At 54.8% G+C, this 15,865-nt stretch overlaps 1 protein-coding gene across 1 annotated transcript in view; it reads left to right on the top strand.

Annotated features, from left to right (window-relative positions):
• ESPNL (espin like) overlaps positions 1 to 15,865 on the top strand; it is a 33,771-nt gene that overhangs the window by 14,696 nt on the left and 3,210 nt on the right. Inside the window, exons 5-8 of the mRNA XM_008057736.1 lie at positions 5,068 to 5,199; positions 13,403 to 13,517; positions 14,681 to 14,784; positions 15,743 to 15,865. Coding sequence (XP_008055927.1) covers positions 5,068 to 5,199; positions 13,403 to 13,517; positions 14,681 to 14,784; positions 15,743 to 15,865 — 474 coding nt within the window. The remainder of the gene's footprint in view (positions 1 to 5,067; positions 5,200 to 13,402; positions 13,518 to 14,680; positions 14,785 to 15,742) is intronic.

The following is a 15,865-nucleotide window of genomic DNA, read 5'->3' as shown; positions in this document are numbered from 1 at the left end:
TACACTTTGCTAACATTTATTTTCTGTTTATTATTATAGTGACTGTGAAGTAGTACCTCATAGTTGTTTTGATTTTATATATATATAATGTTGGGTTCTCACTCTGTCACCCAGGCTGAAGTACAGTGTGGCAATCACGGCTCATCATAGCCTCAACCTCCTGAGCTCAGGCGATCCTTCCATTTTAGCCTCGCAAGTAGCTGGGACTATGTGCATGCCACCATGCCTGGCTAATTTTTCTGGTCTCAAACTCCTGAGCTCAAGCAATCTATCTGCCTTAGTCTCCCAAGGTGCTGGGATTACAGGCATGAGCCACTGCACTCAGCCCGATTGCTATAATATATTTTTAATCAAATCATTTATTTAGACAGGGGCCCTGTAAAAAATAGTTGATCAAGGTCCACATACCCTAGGAACAACTCAAAGCATCTCTGAGAACCACCTAAATAATGGGTTTTCCCTTCTTCCTTTTCTGAAATTTGTAGCTTCAGAGTAATTTATGTTAGATATCCCAGATAGGAGTATTAACCATACATGGTCACACTTGGAAATGTATCCGGGGACACTAGCAGCTTTTCAGGAATGCAGAGTCTCAGACCCCACCAAAGACCTGCTAATCAGAATTTGCATTTGTACAAGATCCCCGGGGATTTGTCTGCCCTTAAAGGTTGTGAAGTATAGAATACTTCCTGTCTTACTGGGGATTGAGAAAATAAGTCCAGGCATGAAAACATTGACAGCTGGAACCGGCAGAGGTCAGGTTTAATGAAATATATGAGTGGTGTGTAGGATTGTAGCAGTGGTTCTCAAACGTGGCTCTTCCTGGGGAGGTTTAATATATTCCAATGCCTGGTTGCACCCCTCCCCCCGAGATTCTAGTTTAATTGGTCCTGGGTGTGCAGCCTGAGTATCAGGACTTCTTCAAACTCCCGGGGTGATTCTCAAGCACAGTCAATTTTGAAAACTGTCTGTGTGAACAGAATTAGCTGAGCTACTCTATAAAAAGTATATCCTGAAGTAAATATTTGGATTTTTTTCCCCTTAGCATGGGTATGCTGCTGGCAAATTCTATTTTGTTTTTTTTGTTTTCCTGGAAATACTTTTATTTCATTTTCAGTATTGAAGAGTGTTTTTGCTGGGTATAAAATTATAGCTTGGTGATTTCCAATCATTCTCTTTTGGTGTTTTGAAAGTATCATTTATTGCCTTCTGGATTCTATTGTTGCTGTAAGAATCCAGCTGTTGGGAGGTTACTCTTCTGAAGTTCTCTTCTTTTGCTCTTGATTTGATTTTTTTGCATTTTCACTATGATATGACCAAGACAGATAGCTCTTTATGTTGGTTGGGCTTCTTCATCTTCTTCTTTTGAAATTTTGAGTCAGGGTCTCACTCTGTTGCCCAGGTTGGAATGCAGTGACATGATTCTAGCTCACTGCAGCCTCAACCTCCTGGTTTCACCTCCTCTCCTTAGTAGTGGGGACTACAGGTGCATACCACCACACCTGGCTAGTTTTTATTTTTATTTTTTTATTTTTGTAGAGAGAAGTTCTTGCTATTTTTCCCAGGCTGGTCTCGAACTCTTGAGCTCAAGCAATCCTCCCGCCTTGGCCTCCCAAAGTTCTGGGATTACAGGTGTGAGTCGCCATGCCCTGAAAAATGATTTATGGAAGTAATTGGAGACCTAAGAGAGAATGATATCTTATTTGCCTCTGCCAGACACACATGGGAATTACAAGCCCAGGATCATCTCAATCTATGTTCTGGGCTAGAAGTTGCCTGGACCACCTTGATGACAGGAGCCGAGGGCTGGCTGGCCTCTGGTTTCTATTTTCTCTGAGGGTGGAGCCTTTAGCCTATAGTGGAGATGGTTAATCAACATCCCCAACTTTGGTGGACCCCACACAGTTCCTTTCCTCTGCTGTCCCTGGGGCTGCGGAAAGACTAGCTCAGTTGCACAACTGCTCCTCCTGCGTCAGCAACTTCTTAGAGCAAGAGCAGTTCTGCGTGTTGGGCTCACCACGCACCCCACCCGACTTTCCCTTTTTCCTGCATTGAGCCTGGTCTGTTCTCACTTCTTTGCTATCTCTTTGATGCTTTAGAAATGTAACTTTTATAGTTAGCCCGTGTTTCACATTCTCCTTGGGGAGCGGGTTGGTTTGACCCACCTGGTTCTCTCCTCTCTAAGTGGCTCCATCTGCTCATCTGGTTTTCTGCCGATATGGCCGCCTCACAGATCTCAGACTCAGGTAACTGTTACCACCCACCTTCTGCTCACAAACCCTGGCAGCAACGGGGTCTGTTGTTCTGTATGAAAATTCTCTTCCTCCTCCCCATGACTGCTGTCCCAGGTGGAGCTGTGCCCTCTCTCCCTAGCATCCTCTGGGCAAGGCCTGATACTTCATTCCCCTTCCTCCACCTGCTTCTGCTGTGACCGTCCCACCCATGCATCAGCAGACCCCATAACTCCCCTCCCCCCATCCCAGTCTCTTCTCTCCAGGGACCCCATTGCATCCCAGGAAGCTTTTTCTGCTCACCCAGCCTAGAGCTTCCCTCCCCTTTCCCCTCTCTCCTTTCTCCCCTCCTCCCCTCCCTCCTTTTCCTCCTCCAGAGCCTCCCGGGAGTGGTGCCTTCTCCCAGGGGCTGGCCTCAGTGACCTTTCCCAGCCTCCCCCAGCCCTAGCCTCTGTGCATATCTAACAAATGGTTCCTGATTCCTGGGTCAAACCAGCCCTTGGCTCAGCCCTCAGCACTTGCTTCCAGGAGCCCTCAGGGCTCAGTCGTGTTCCTGCCTCCCAGCAGCCCTCTAGGCCAGGAAAAGCACACACCCAGCCTGCTGGCAAATCCTGGCCCATGCCTGGTTTTGTATGGTCCCACAAGCTAAAAATAGTTCTCCCCTTTTCAAATGGCTGGGGAAAAAACACACCAAAAAGCAAACAAACAAAAAACAAAGAAACTTACGACCCATGAAACGTATATGAAGTTAAAATGTCAGTGTCCATAAATAAAGCCCTGTGGATGCCCAGCAATGCCCACAAGTGCCTGTCATCTGGGGCTGCTGCCACACCATAACTAGGGTCAAGTAGTCGTGTCAAAGATGTGAGATCAGCCAGCCTGAGATGGTCACTTGCAGGATAGTCACTCTCAGTCTGGCGTTGAGGAATGCAGCCAGCAAGCTGGGACAGAAACCTGACTCCATGTCTTAAAGGTGCAGGAGTCACTGACAAGTGTGGAGACCCAGGATTCTGGCATTGGTCTTGAGGATCTGTGGAGCACCAGGGGCCCAGGCTTTTTCTGCCTTTTTGCCCACCCTCTTGTAGTGTGCCCTGGTTCCAAGGTAGTTGCAGCACTCAGGGCAAGAGGAAGGTGGGGAAGGGAAGCCCTCTTGAGACCAACTGATCCCATGCCCCCCCATTGAAACTTTCACCCCTGAGGTGGAGTGATCTGACTTGCTAGCTGGACAACTGGGGTGTCATTAGAGGAGAGGAGACTAGGGAGACTGGTGGAGTCTGTCTGTTATAGGTCAGCGCTGTTGTCCCTACAGACAGGTCCAACTATCTGCAAAAGCTCACAGGCAGCAAGTCATAGAGAAAGGATGAAATAGAGTTCTGTTGGTCCTCAATGCTGAGCCACACCCCCCGCCACACCCTCTAGCATCAGTACATGTTTATTCACAGTGTGACACACCCACCGCACTGCATTCTCACTGAACTTGTATTTGACCATCTCTGTGAGATTGGACTCTAGTTGCATCATTTATAGGTGAAGACCTGTGGTCCAGAGAGAAGAAATGTCCTATGAGATTTCTCTCACTTTGTAGTTCAATTCAGTGTTACCCAAAGGTGGTGAGGTTCAGAGGGTCCTTCTCAGAGCAGGGAGGAGTCAAAGGCTCACAATTAAGTGAAGGAAAATATTCCACTAACTCAAGTTTTTGTGTTTCCTGAGTACCACAAAGGAGATGCAAAGTTGTACAGAACAAATATGCACACAAGAAATTACAGAAATATTTCTTGAAGTTCTCCCTTCCGCTCCCATCTGAAACCTTCACAGATGCAAATTTCCTCCAGCCTTCCATGAACCTCCCCTCCCCAGGCCTTCTTCTCTTCCCCCTTTCCTCCCAATTCCCATCACTAGAGCAGGAAGCAGGAGGGCCCAGGCCCCCAGGTTGCCAGTTAAGGAGCAGCAGTGTGACTGGCAAAGGTGGTGAGTGGCCTGCGTTCAGGCCTGAGCTAGTGCTCAGAGAGCCAGGATGAAAACCTCAAGAGGCCTGCTTGGGCCTGGAGCCAAGATGAAGACCCTATGATAGTGCTGGTCCCAGCCCGAGAGGGAGCCCGGCTGTGGGGGAGGTGGTGAGAGCAAAGACCCTGAGTCCTGGGGACTGAAGGGCAGGTTGCTTAGCTCCAAAGTCCCAGGTTCCTCACACGCATTGATACACACCTCAAGTATCGTAAAAATGGAAACTGGTTCTGCATGTAAAGCCCAGTAGCTTTGAGAGGTCTGGGACAGGGATGTCCTGGTGCCTGTTCCCTAAGTACTGGTATCACCCATGGTGCTTGGTACAATTGGTGTCAGGACAGGATGGCCATAAGATGAGGCTCAGGGTTGGGCGCTGTGGCTCTCTCCTATAATCTCAGCTCTTTGGGTGGCTGAGGTGAGAGGATTGGCTAAGCCCACAGGTTTGAGACAAGCCTGGGCAATTTGGCGAGACCTCATCTCTACAATAAATCAAAAAATTAGCCAGGTGCATGCCTGTAGTTCCAGCCACTTGGAAGGCTGAGGCAGAAGGATTGCCTGAGCCCAGCAGGTCAAGGTTGCAGTGGCTGTGAGTGTGCCACTGCACTCCAGCCTGGGCAACAGAGACTCCAACTTCAAAAAAAAAAAAAAGGATGAGACTTGGGTGCTGCTGGGCAGATTTCTAGAACCCACAGTCTCAATTCAAGTCATGCTCTTGCTGGGAAGGGTGCCGGGGCAGTCTGTGCAATGGGGTTGGCAGAGCCGCCTACACAGAGCTGGTCCCATTGGTGCCTAGTGAGTGTCATGGCAGGTCATGTGTGTGCTCTCCTCCCTGCAGTGCTGCCAGACCCTGGTTTCCCACCATGTGGACCCCTCCCTGCGGGATGAAGATGGTTACACAGCATCAGACCTGGCAGAGTACCATGGGCACCAGGACTGTGCCCAGTACCTGCGGGAGATGGCCCGGCCGGTAAGTCTTAGGGTCTTTGTCCTGGAGGCATGGGGGTGTGGGCTCTAGCCAGGGCCTCACTGCCAAGCATGCAGCATAGTCAGCTAGGAAGTTCACCTCTGCACCTCAGACACCATGCAGCAAGGGCTTGGGCAGGACTGAGGCCCCACAAGTAAGCCGGCCGCCACTGGGACCAGGCCGTAATAGAAGTGTGGGGCCAGGACAGGGGCTGGGGCTGTGGCTATGATACAGACTGTGACAGGGGCTGGAGCTATGGCTGGGGCTGGGACTGTGACAGGGGCTGAGCCTGTGATAGGGGCTGTGACAGGGTCTAGGATGGGGCTGGGACGATGACATTGGGGATTTAGCAGGGACTGTGACAGAGGCTGTGGCAGGGATTGAGGCTATGATAGAGGCTGTGACAGGAGCCATGACAGGAGCCATTACTGTGATAAGAGTTGTTGCTGTGACAGGGGCTGTGATGGGCTGTGACAGAAGGCCTTGACTGTGACAGGAACTGTGACAGGGCCAGAGCTGTGACAACGGCTGTTACAGGGGATGCAACATGGGCTGAGCCTGTGATAGGAACTGTGATGGGTCGGGACCGTGACAGACTGTGATGGGGCTATGCCAGGTGCTGCGACAGGATCCTGGGTGGTGACAGGAGTCGGGGCTTTGGCAAGGGCCATGCCAGAGACTATGACAGGGCCATGACAAGAGTTGATGCTACAACAAGAGCCATTACTGTAGCCACAACTGGAGCTAGGTTTGTGACAGGGGCCATGACAGGGTCTGTGGCTATGACTGGTACCATGACAGACGACTTATGACAGATGCCAGAGCTGTGACAAATGGTTGTAACATGTACCATAATGGTAGCTGTGACAGAGGTTGGGGTTATGACAGGGACTGTGAAAGTGTCTGTGTCAGGAGTTGTTATAGGGTCATGGTAGGAGCCGGGGCAGTGACAGGGACCATGACAGAGGTCATGTGACAAGAGCTGGAGCTGTAACAGGGGCTATGACAGGGACTAGGACTGTCACAAGGACCATGATAGAGGAACTGTGACAGGGACTGGGGACGAGGCTATGGCCAGGACCTGGGATGGACTTGTGGCTGGAACTCAGCCAAGCCACGCCATTCACCTGTGTCACACCTGTGCCTCGTGAGCTTCCATGACAGCATCACCTCTTGGTTGATGCATGTTAGGCTAAGGTCCCCAGGTTGGGAGCAAGGCCAAGGTCCATGAAGCTGGCATCCCTGTCACAAGTAGAGGACAGCAGGCTCTAGTCCCTGTCTGCTCTTCCCTCTCTGCGTGTGATCTCGCATTCTCATCCCCCCATCCCTAAGGGCAGGGCTCTTACTGTCCCGCTGGTCCCCAGCCCCCAGCATGTAACAGGGCTCAACAGTCTTCATTGAATGAACAGATGGAGGCCAAGACAATGTAAGGATGAGCAGATGGATGGATGAGGGTGAATAGAGGAGGGATGGATGGGGGAGAGGTGGATGGGGAGGGAGGACAGAGGAGGGAGGATGGAGATGGGAGGACAGAGGAGGGAGGTGAGAATAGACAGAGGAAGGTAATGGATGGAGGAGGGAGGACAGAGGAGGGAGGTGAGAATAGACAGAGGAAGGTAATGGATGGAGGAGGGAGGACAAAGGAGGGATTGCAGAGAGGCAGGAATGGAGGAGGAGAGAGGAAAGAGCTGGGAGTGGATGAAGGAGGGAGGATGGAGAGAAGACGGAGGAGGGAGGACAGAGGATGAAGGTGGGAGGACAGAGGACGGAGGAGGGAATGGACAGAGGAAGGTAATGGATGGAGGAGGGAAGATGAGGAGGGAGGACAAAGGAGGGAATGCAGAGAGGCAGGAAAGGAGGGAGGATGGAGGATGAAGGAACAAGGAGGGAATGGACTGTTGGGGTGGGTAGAGGGCACTGCAGCGTCAGCAGAGGCCCCAGCTCCATGCCAAGGGGAGTTACTGTGATAAATCAATCCCAACCTGCCTCTGTTTTTACCACTGTTATTTAATGGCCAGCCATTCAGGAAGGGGCCCTGGGATCCTCTGGGCCCCCATTTTTGGGTGAGGGCACTGAGGTGCAGAGGGGACGTACTCCTCATCCTGAGTCTCACCTGGGGCTGCTGCACCTCCTCTTCCTTTGGGGCATCCCCTCACGGCGTCCGTCGTTGCCCTCCCTGGCCCTGGGGCTGCTGTTCGGTTGTCACGCTGCCACCCCTGGGAGCCTCTTGTTGCCACCGACTGAAACCCACGCCAAGCCTGCCATGATGTGGGTGCAGCTCGAGTGGATGCTGGGGAGTGTGGTGGTTCTCTGGTTTTGCCCTGGGGGGTTGTTTCAGGAGCTACAATTCAGTGACTGCTAGAAAAAGTTTATTTACTAAATTATTGCCTATGACCCGCTCTCTTGGTTACTGTGTAGTGAAGGTTGTCTTCCTGGTGGGGGTTTGAGAAGTCAAGAGGATCTCACTGGTTTCTGCTCCAGTGCTCAGGAGCACCCCAAGCCTGGGTCTCCCCTGGCTCTGCACAAGCAAGGAACAGATTGCACGTGGCCTCCCCAGGGTTCCTGACCTTGTTCCCAGCCATGACCGGGCTTTCTGTCCATTAGGACCACCCTCTGCCTTCCATCTCCAGACCCTGTGGTGGAGGAAGACGGGTCGTGTCAGGCTCGACCACCTCCTTCCCAACCACAGCCCCTTCCTGCTGTGTCTGACCACCCTCGCCCAGCTCATGCAAACCCAGACCCTCAGCCTTCACAGCTCCTCTGTGTGTAGCCACTGCGGGGCAACTGTCTGGTGCTGGGACTGGGGGCCGCACACACCCAACTATCAGGGTCCCACAGGACAGGACCCCAACATCTGCTACTCCTTCCAACCTTGCAGATCCTCTTGGCTGTGGGAGGCTGGGATGTGGACACCCCCATCATTTCAGGAGCCCGTTTGGGAACTCAGGGTTGGGACTGGAGCCTGTCTCTGTGTCTTCTCGCTCAGGGAGACCGGGCGACAGCAGAGGGTGCTAGTCTCTCGCCCTGGGCTGCAGTTGTCCCCACTCCAGGACACCTGCCTCGCATTCTCAGCGGGAGGGCGGGCTGGCAGCTGCAGGCCGAGCTGGGGGAGGCTACACCTGATGCAATATTGATGGAAACGCAATATGCAGAGGTCGCCTGTGCCGGCCTCTTCCCAGGCTGGCCTCAGCAGAGGTGGTGAAATCCATCATTTTCCCTTTGACACTGCAGTCTGTCCCCAGGGGACTTGTGGATCCCAAGAGAGGCAGCTTGGGGGAATGAGGGTGGACAGTTAGTGCTGAGACCTGCCATTGTGTCGGGTCTGCAGGACCTGAGTACATGCACTGCCTGGTATGAGCCTGTATGAGTGTTCCGGAAGGCCAGGCCCTGCCCACCCCCAGGCCTCAGGTACCCCCTCTGACCAATGAGGACTTGGACCTTGAAAACTGGATGGGGCAGGGATTAGAGGGGACATTGAGGCGGGTCCCGTCCCTCTGCTAGCTGAGCAGCTGGAATCCTGGTGTGGGGTTCTGTGTGGGGCTCTGCCCGGGCAGGGATAGGTTAGTGGAGCCCTCTGGGCATGGGGAGCTGAGCCCCTGACATCTCCATGGCATCTCGGGCTGTTGTGCTCCCCCACCCCTTCACTTGCCAGGGTAGGCACTGCTCTTCCTAGGCACGCGGTGCTGGCAGATTCTGAGCATCTAAGTCCCAATTTCTGCATCCATTAAAATGGGTTGAAGAGCTTTGTTTTGAAAAACCCCTAGCAGGGTACCTGCCCATGGTGGGCCCTTGGGACTGGCTAATTCTCCTCTCCCAGGCCCAGGAGGGCCCTAAGACTCATTATTTTATAAATGGGGAAACTGAGGCCCAGAGAGGGCAAGGAACAATCTCCTCCCCTGGTGAGGGGTGGGGCCTAGATGCCTGGCCAGTAATTGAATCTCAGCTGTGGCGACTGGTGTCCAGCACCATCTGTAGGTCATGATTTTCTTGGCCCGGGTGGCATTACAGGCCTGTAACCTGGCTCGCCACTGCTGCCCTCAATGTATAATGCATGGCAGGCTCAACGATGCTCAAATCTCACCAAAAACGCAGGGAAAGGTATGGCTGTGGGACCAGCACAACCACCTACTGCAGGGCAGTTGTCTGGTACTGGGACTGGGGGCAGCACACGCCCAACTGTCAGGACCCCACAGGATGGGACCCCGATATCTGCAGCTCCTTCGATCCTTACAGATCCCCTTAGCTTCGGGGCCTACTATGGGAGGCTGGGATGTGGATACTCCCCATCGCCTGGGAAACACCACAGCCGGACTTGTCCCTGTTAAAACCCACAGAGGCCGTCCTGATGCCAGTGGTGAAAGTAGCAGCAAGGTCTGAGTCCTGCCCAAACGCAGGCCCCTTCTGAGTGCTCTCCGTAGTCCCACATCTTCCCAACAACTCCGACTTACAGGCGAGGAAACTGAGGCTAAGGGGTGACGAGCCATGGCTTCTTGCTCGTGAGGAGTGGAGCAGACCGGGGCCCCAGGGGCTGGGAGGGATGGCACAAGGTCCCCCAGGCCACAGGTGCTGTGCTGGGATCAGAGTCCATTCCCCTGAGCCCCAGACTAAATTCCTACCTCTCTAGCTGGGCACGGTGGCTTACGCCTGTAATCCCAGCATTTTAGGAGGTGGAGACAAGAGGATTGTCTGAGCCCAGGGGTTCGAGACCAGCCTGGGCAACGTGGCAAGACCTTGTCTCTATAATAAAAACCAAAAAATTAAAATTAAAAAATGAGCCAGGTGTGGTGGCGCATGCCTATAGTTCCAGCTAATTGGAAGGCTGAGGCGGAAGGATTGCCTGAGCCCAGAAGGTCGAGGCTGTGGTGGCCATGAGCATGCCCCTGCACTCCAGCCTGGGCAAGAGAGTGAGACTCCAACTCAAAAAATAAAATAAGTTAATTAAATAAATAATAAATTCCTGCCTCTCCTGTCCTCCTGAGCATGAGGGGCGTGACACTGCCACCCCAGAAGTGCCCCTCGCTCTACCTGAGTGGGGAAGGGGCTTCCTGCCCCATTGACAGCAGATTCGATTGAGAGGGGACTGAGGACTCCCAAGCAGGGGTGGGGAGGAAGGGAAGTGGTACCATTAGGCTCACACTTCTGTCTTGGCTGGGCAGGGCACAGGGCCACTGGGGTGGCCCTGCTGTCAGTCCCACCCTGGGACTCAGCTCTCCTGTCTGTAGGACGGCTTGTGTCCAGCTGCTCTGGCCATGCCTGTCTGGTTTGGGGTTTGACTCCACCCGGCTAAAGCTGCTGAGTCCGCCTATCACCATGTCTTAACATGGAAGAAGACACAAGGTTCGTGGGTCCAAGGCAGAGGACTTTCTTACAGCACCACAGGGAGCACATGTCTTGTAGGGTTCCCTTTTCCCTCAAGTCCCAGGGAGTATAATTTGGGTCCACATGGCTGCTGTGCCCACACTAGGTTTGTGTCTCAGCCAAGGACCACTGAGCCCGGGGCACCCGTGCTCCATGCAGGAAGCAGGCCTGCTCCTTGGCCCTCAGAGAAGGCTAGTAACAAGCAGCCAGGCTTCACACTCCTTGTAGGGCAAGAGGCCCAGAAGGCACCATCCCACCTCAGAGGCTGGGCTCCAGAAGGCGGCCTCTGCAGTTCCCCGGACCAAGGGAGTAGCATTCATAGGGCTCTTGGTCCTGGCAGCAGCACAGACTGAGGTCTCTAGTGAGATTCTGATCCCAGATCTGCTACATTCCAGCTGTGGGACCTTGAAAAAGCCCCTTGCCCTCTCTGGGCCTCGATTTCCCCATCTGTACCCTCGGAGCTGTACCATGGGTGAGCATGGGGATACCTCTGGGTGGTCTCTCTTCTCACATGGCCCAGGGATCTCAGGTCTCCCTCCCTCTCCCTGGAAGGCCCACTCCCCGGCCCCTGCACTATGGAGGGTTAAAGGTATTGTGGTAAGGGATCCTGCACCCAGACAAGTCCGCCTGGCCACCTGACACCTCGGCCTTCAAATATTCATGTGACACCTCCCGCTCCTGGGGGCGGCAGCTTCAACAGCCCCCGACAGCCCAGGACTCCACAGCTCCCTGTGCTCTGCAACCTGCCTCCGAGGTCTTCCGGGGCTGGGGACCGGGTGGACGTGGCCCAACCTGTTGTGCACCAGGGTTCCTGGACTGTGGACACAAATTCCTGGAAGGAGTAAGGTGCATGGGGACTGGGGAGATGGGGTTTCAGGCTGCGTTCCCAGGGGACTGAGGGTCCTAGATAGCACGCGACTGAGGGGACACACAGCCCCTTAGCCATAAGTGATGGGAGGCTCGGGGAGGCCAAGGATTGCCTCTGGCAAGATGGGCTCCATTACACACAGCCTCAGTGCAGAATGAAAATGGGGGCCTCGTGTACAGAAGTCGTTAAGACTTCGAAGGTAGAGACAGCAGAGCTCTCGAGAAAGCTGCAGCATGGGACCTTTCCATACTCATGACGCCAGCCCTGGGCCCAGGCCACATGTCTGGATTCAAGGCTTATTTGAGCCAGGTCCTCTGTTCTGCTCAGGGCTCTCACCAGTCAAGCTGGTAGCCCTGATGGCCAGGTCTGGCTTCTGATGCCACTGGAGGTGGGGGCAGGAACTTTGGTCCAACAGGCAGCAGGGTGGGGTGCTCAGCAGGAATGTAGTGCGCAGCCTTGCTGGTTGGGGACACAAGCTGGGGTGGCCATGTGCCAGACGGGCACCAAGATGAGGTTGGTATGCCTGGGAGCCCAGGCACTGCCACCAGGGAGTCAGGGTCAAACCAGCCTTGAATGCTCAGCTTTAAACAAAAAGCAGCAAGTCCTGCTCCAGGGTCCTGGGAGGACAGCCCAAGTGACCCACTACAGCATCTCTCTGCTGCCCGAGGAGGGGCATGGAGGAGGCAGAAGACACATTCAGTCCCACTGCTGACAACACCTACAGATTAGGGTTCCCCAGGAGTCCTGCATCTCTCCTCCACAGCCATGTAGTGGTTGAGACAGAAGTCTTGGGTTCCGTGGGTCAGATGCCTAGGCTGAGGCACAGTGGGGCAGAGCTGAGTGCCCCCTCAAGGTCAAGTACTCTTTCTGATTGCCCGTGGTCAGTGCTTATGAGCAGGGGAGGTGACCAAGGCCAGGTGTGTGCCTTGCCTCCAAAATGGGGCAGGGCTAGGATATGGGTGCCCCCGCATCCCTGGCTTCCTGTGGCTGTTCTAGGTGGGCCTTGTTTCCAGGAGGCTCTGGGAAGGGTGACCTGCAGTGAGGTGCCAGTTCTGTTCTTCCTGGCCTGGACACTGGCAGGTCCTGGGCTCAGCGCCTCTGTTCTGAGGTGTAGTTGTAACCCCACAGTGCCTGCTTTGAGTTCCTGAGAAGACTTCCAACTTCCCTGGGGCTTCCTCCATGTCCAGGGGCCAGGAATCTGCTGTCCTTTTGGTGGGGGAAGATAGGTCCACCTAATGCCCAGGAGGTTTGGGGGCGGAGTGGGGACAACCTTGACTCCCCTACAAGCCCTACTCTTGGACCAGGAGCTGGAGGTCAGGGTCAGGCTCTGCCCTGCTGCTGTGTGGCCTGTGCTGAGTATTGGGGTCTTCACCTGAAAATAGGATGACCCTGTGCCTTCGGCTGATGAGTATTTCGGGGACCCTACTCTGAGTCCACTGCCTCCCCTCTCCTCATCAGGCCTCTCATGGGGCCATCCACCCCAAAACACCGGCAGGCCCTATGTCAGGGCAGGACTTCTAGGCAGGTCTCAGCACAGAAGTCAGGGCAATCAGGGAGGGGGATGCAGAGAGTGTACGTGTGCATGTGTGTGTGTAAATGTGTGTGTGTGTGCCCATGCACATGTCTTTGTGGGATCGGAGAGGTGAGTGAGCTGGACACCGGCCCTAACCCAGCGCCCGGAGCCCAAGTTTAGCTGCCTCCAGGGGAGCCTGTACACTGAACCTTGAGATGGGGGATGGGTGTCATCCAGTAGAAATGGTGGGGGGACCAAGGTGGAGGGTACGGAAGTGACGGCACTGAGACAAGGGCTCAGAGTGTTTGTTGGGCCCAGGGGTGGGTCGACGCAAGGACAGGACCTCAAGGCCCTGTCCAGGCCCTTCTGAGGTGCACAATCCCCCCAGGGCTCGCCTGCTGAGTGCTCCACCCCTGCCTGGAAGAGCTGGGAAGGGCCTCCCACTGACCAGACCCGTCCACCCCCAGGTGCCGCTCCTGATGACACCCCCACCACCACCGTTTCCCCCACCTCCACTGTCAGCTGCACGGTGCTCTCTGCAAGATGAAGGAAGAGGGGGTGCAGGTCTCAGGAGCCCCGCCTGTGAGTGCACATCTCCAGGCCTGCCTGGCCTAGGCATGGGGCTGGAACTGGGTGCCACCGGCCTCACCTCTGAGGTTCCGAAGGGGGTGGGGAAGTTTCTGACCCCAGATAGCTGGGCACCCGGGCCTCCCCCATCATCCTTCCTCCCCAGCCTCTTCCAAGTTTCCTTTACTGTCCTTGTTGCTTTGTGAAGATGAGGACTCACATTTCTACACGGGACATTGTAGTCACCGTAATTTGTCCAGAAGTAGACTTGGGGTTGGGGGGGAGGCAGGACCCTTCCGGATGGGCTGCTATCCTCTGAGACCCTAGCAGGCCAAACACACAGGCTAGCGGGACAGGGGAAATAGTCCTCAAGCTGTAGGTCACCCCCGTTAAGGGACTGGGATCAGCATTTATTAAAACAGAATGGAATAGCACAAAAAATATCAGCAGGTGCCATAGGCAGTAAGGGAGAGTGTTGGTCCAAGGGACATGTTGTGGCCATGTAATTGCATGTGGGAGTGTGTGTCTGTATGTGTCTGTGTGTGTGGCTCTAGATGTATCTTTGTGTCTCTGTGGGTGTGTCAGTGTCTGTGTGTCTCTCTTTGTGTGTCTGCTTATGTCACTGTGTCTCTGTGTATTTTTTTCTATGTGTGTTCTGTTTCTGTCTGTGTGTGTCTGCATGTTTTGTGTTCTGTGTCTGTGTATCTGTCTGTATGTCCTGTGTCTGTTTGTTCTCTGTCTGTGTCAGCGTCTATGTGTGTCTGCCTGGCTGGGATGCAGATTTGTTCCTTACTCAGGGTTGTGACACTGGGGTGTGTGCTTTCAGGGAGCAGGGACATTGGGGCAATAAGAGGATAAACTTTGGAGCCTGACAGGACCATGTTAGGTCCTTGACCTCTGGACCTTGTGCCCTTCCCAGCTCCTTGGCATGGTCTGAGAGGGTTCCTTGCTGGCTCTCCAGTCGGCCAGGCTTGTGACGGGCGCCACTGACACCCCAGAGAAAAAGTCCCCAGGGCATTCTGAGGCAGAGTTGGCTGGGGTCAGCTCCCAGTCAGGTGCTTCTTCAGGGGAACCAGTCCCATCCCCGGGCCCAGGGTCTCTGAGGCTGTGTGTCTCTACTCCCCACCTCTGCCCTTTGTGGGAGCCCTTCTGACTCCAGCTCCCCCTCTTCTCAGCAGCCGCATCTCTCAGCCCAGTCTGGCCTGACCAGCCCATCCCAAGGGAGCAAATGACCTGCACCACACCCCCGAGGATCACCACCAGCACCACGGCCACCCCCACGGTGCGTCCCCCACCCCCAAGTCCCTGTCTCCTAAGGCCTCCAGCCAACCCCCAAAGCCCAGTCAGCCTATCCTCTGAGGTGGGCCCAGGGAAGCCCCTCCGATGCTTCCAGGCCCTTCCTTGCTGCCTGAGTCACTCTGACTGGCTTTCATGGACACCCTGAGTTCTGAGGAGATGGGAATTTCAGGGCAACAACAGCTGCCACCCCATCATAGAAAACATGGGGACCCTCCTCTGTCATCCCAGAGTCACAGCCGCCCAAGCCCCTCACCCTGACCACTGAACTCAGGGATGCTCCATGCCCCCTTGGCAGCCATCACAGTGCAGAGCAGCAGCTGTCCATAGGGAGGGCGGGCCTGGCCCCCACTGTCCTCCTCGGGGGCTCCAGCCAGCCCAGACCAGCTGGAAGAGGCCTGCTCCCCTCGCTTCCCTCTGTGCTGGGCACCAGGCCCTTAAAATTCTAACCCAGCCTTTCTCTGCATGGGTCCTGCGAATTCTCAATCCCTGAGGTGTTCTGTGCGAGTTTGGGAAATGTCACACGGTACTACTGTGCTTAGAGAGTTGGAGGGCACATAACACAAGGCTGTGACAAGTCCTGAAGCCCAGAATTGGCCACCAGACTTTGCCTATGTAGCTGTTCGTCCAGCAAGTTGCCCATGGACATGGCGTGCTCTTGGCAACATGTTCTCGGTCTTATATAGGGACAGGGGAGGAATCTCTGGTTGCCTCTCTCCCAGCCAGCAATCCCCCTCACATACCCCTGGGCCTCACGGGAGACACTGCAGGTCTTCACCCTCAGAGAACTCATACTTCGGCTGAGGGGCTGGAGTGCTGGGTGGGGCCTCTCCTCTCAGGGTGCCCACCTTCGACCTCTCTGCAGATCTCCCATCCACTCAGGGTCTGGGTCCCCTCTGAGCCTGGATCCCCTTGGCCCTCTGTGACCCACCCTGTCTACACAGGGGACATTGGTGGTGGTGGCCGGGGATGCCCCGGATGGCCTGGCTGCGCTGCAACTGGATGAGCTGCCCTCTGGTGACATTGATGGGCTGGTGCCTACATGGGATGAGCGCGGCCGGCCCATC

The sequence above is a fragment of the Carlito syrichta genome, unplaced genomic scaffold, assembly GCF_000164805.1.
Source record: "Carlito syrichta isolate Samal-C Ts95f unplaced genomic scaffold, Tarsius_syrichta-2.0.1 Scaffold303113, whole genome shotgun sequence".
In the NCBI taxonomy this organism is placed as follows: Eukaryota; Metazoa; Chordata; class Mammalia; order Primates; family Tarsiidae; genus Carlito; species Carlito syrichta.
The sequence above is the reverse complement of the archived record's forward strand: the minus strand, read 5'-3'. Positions and strand labels throughout refer to the sequence as shown.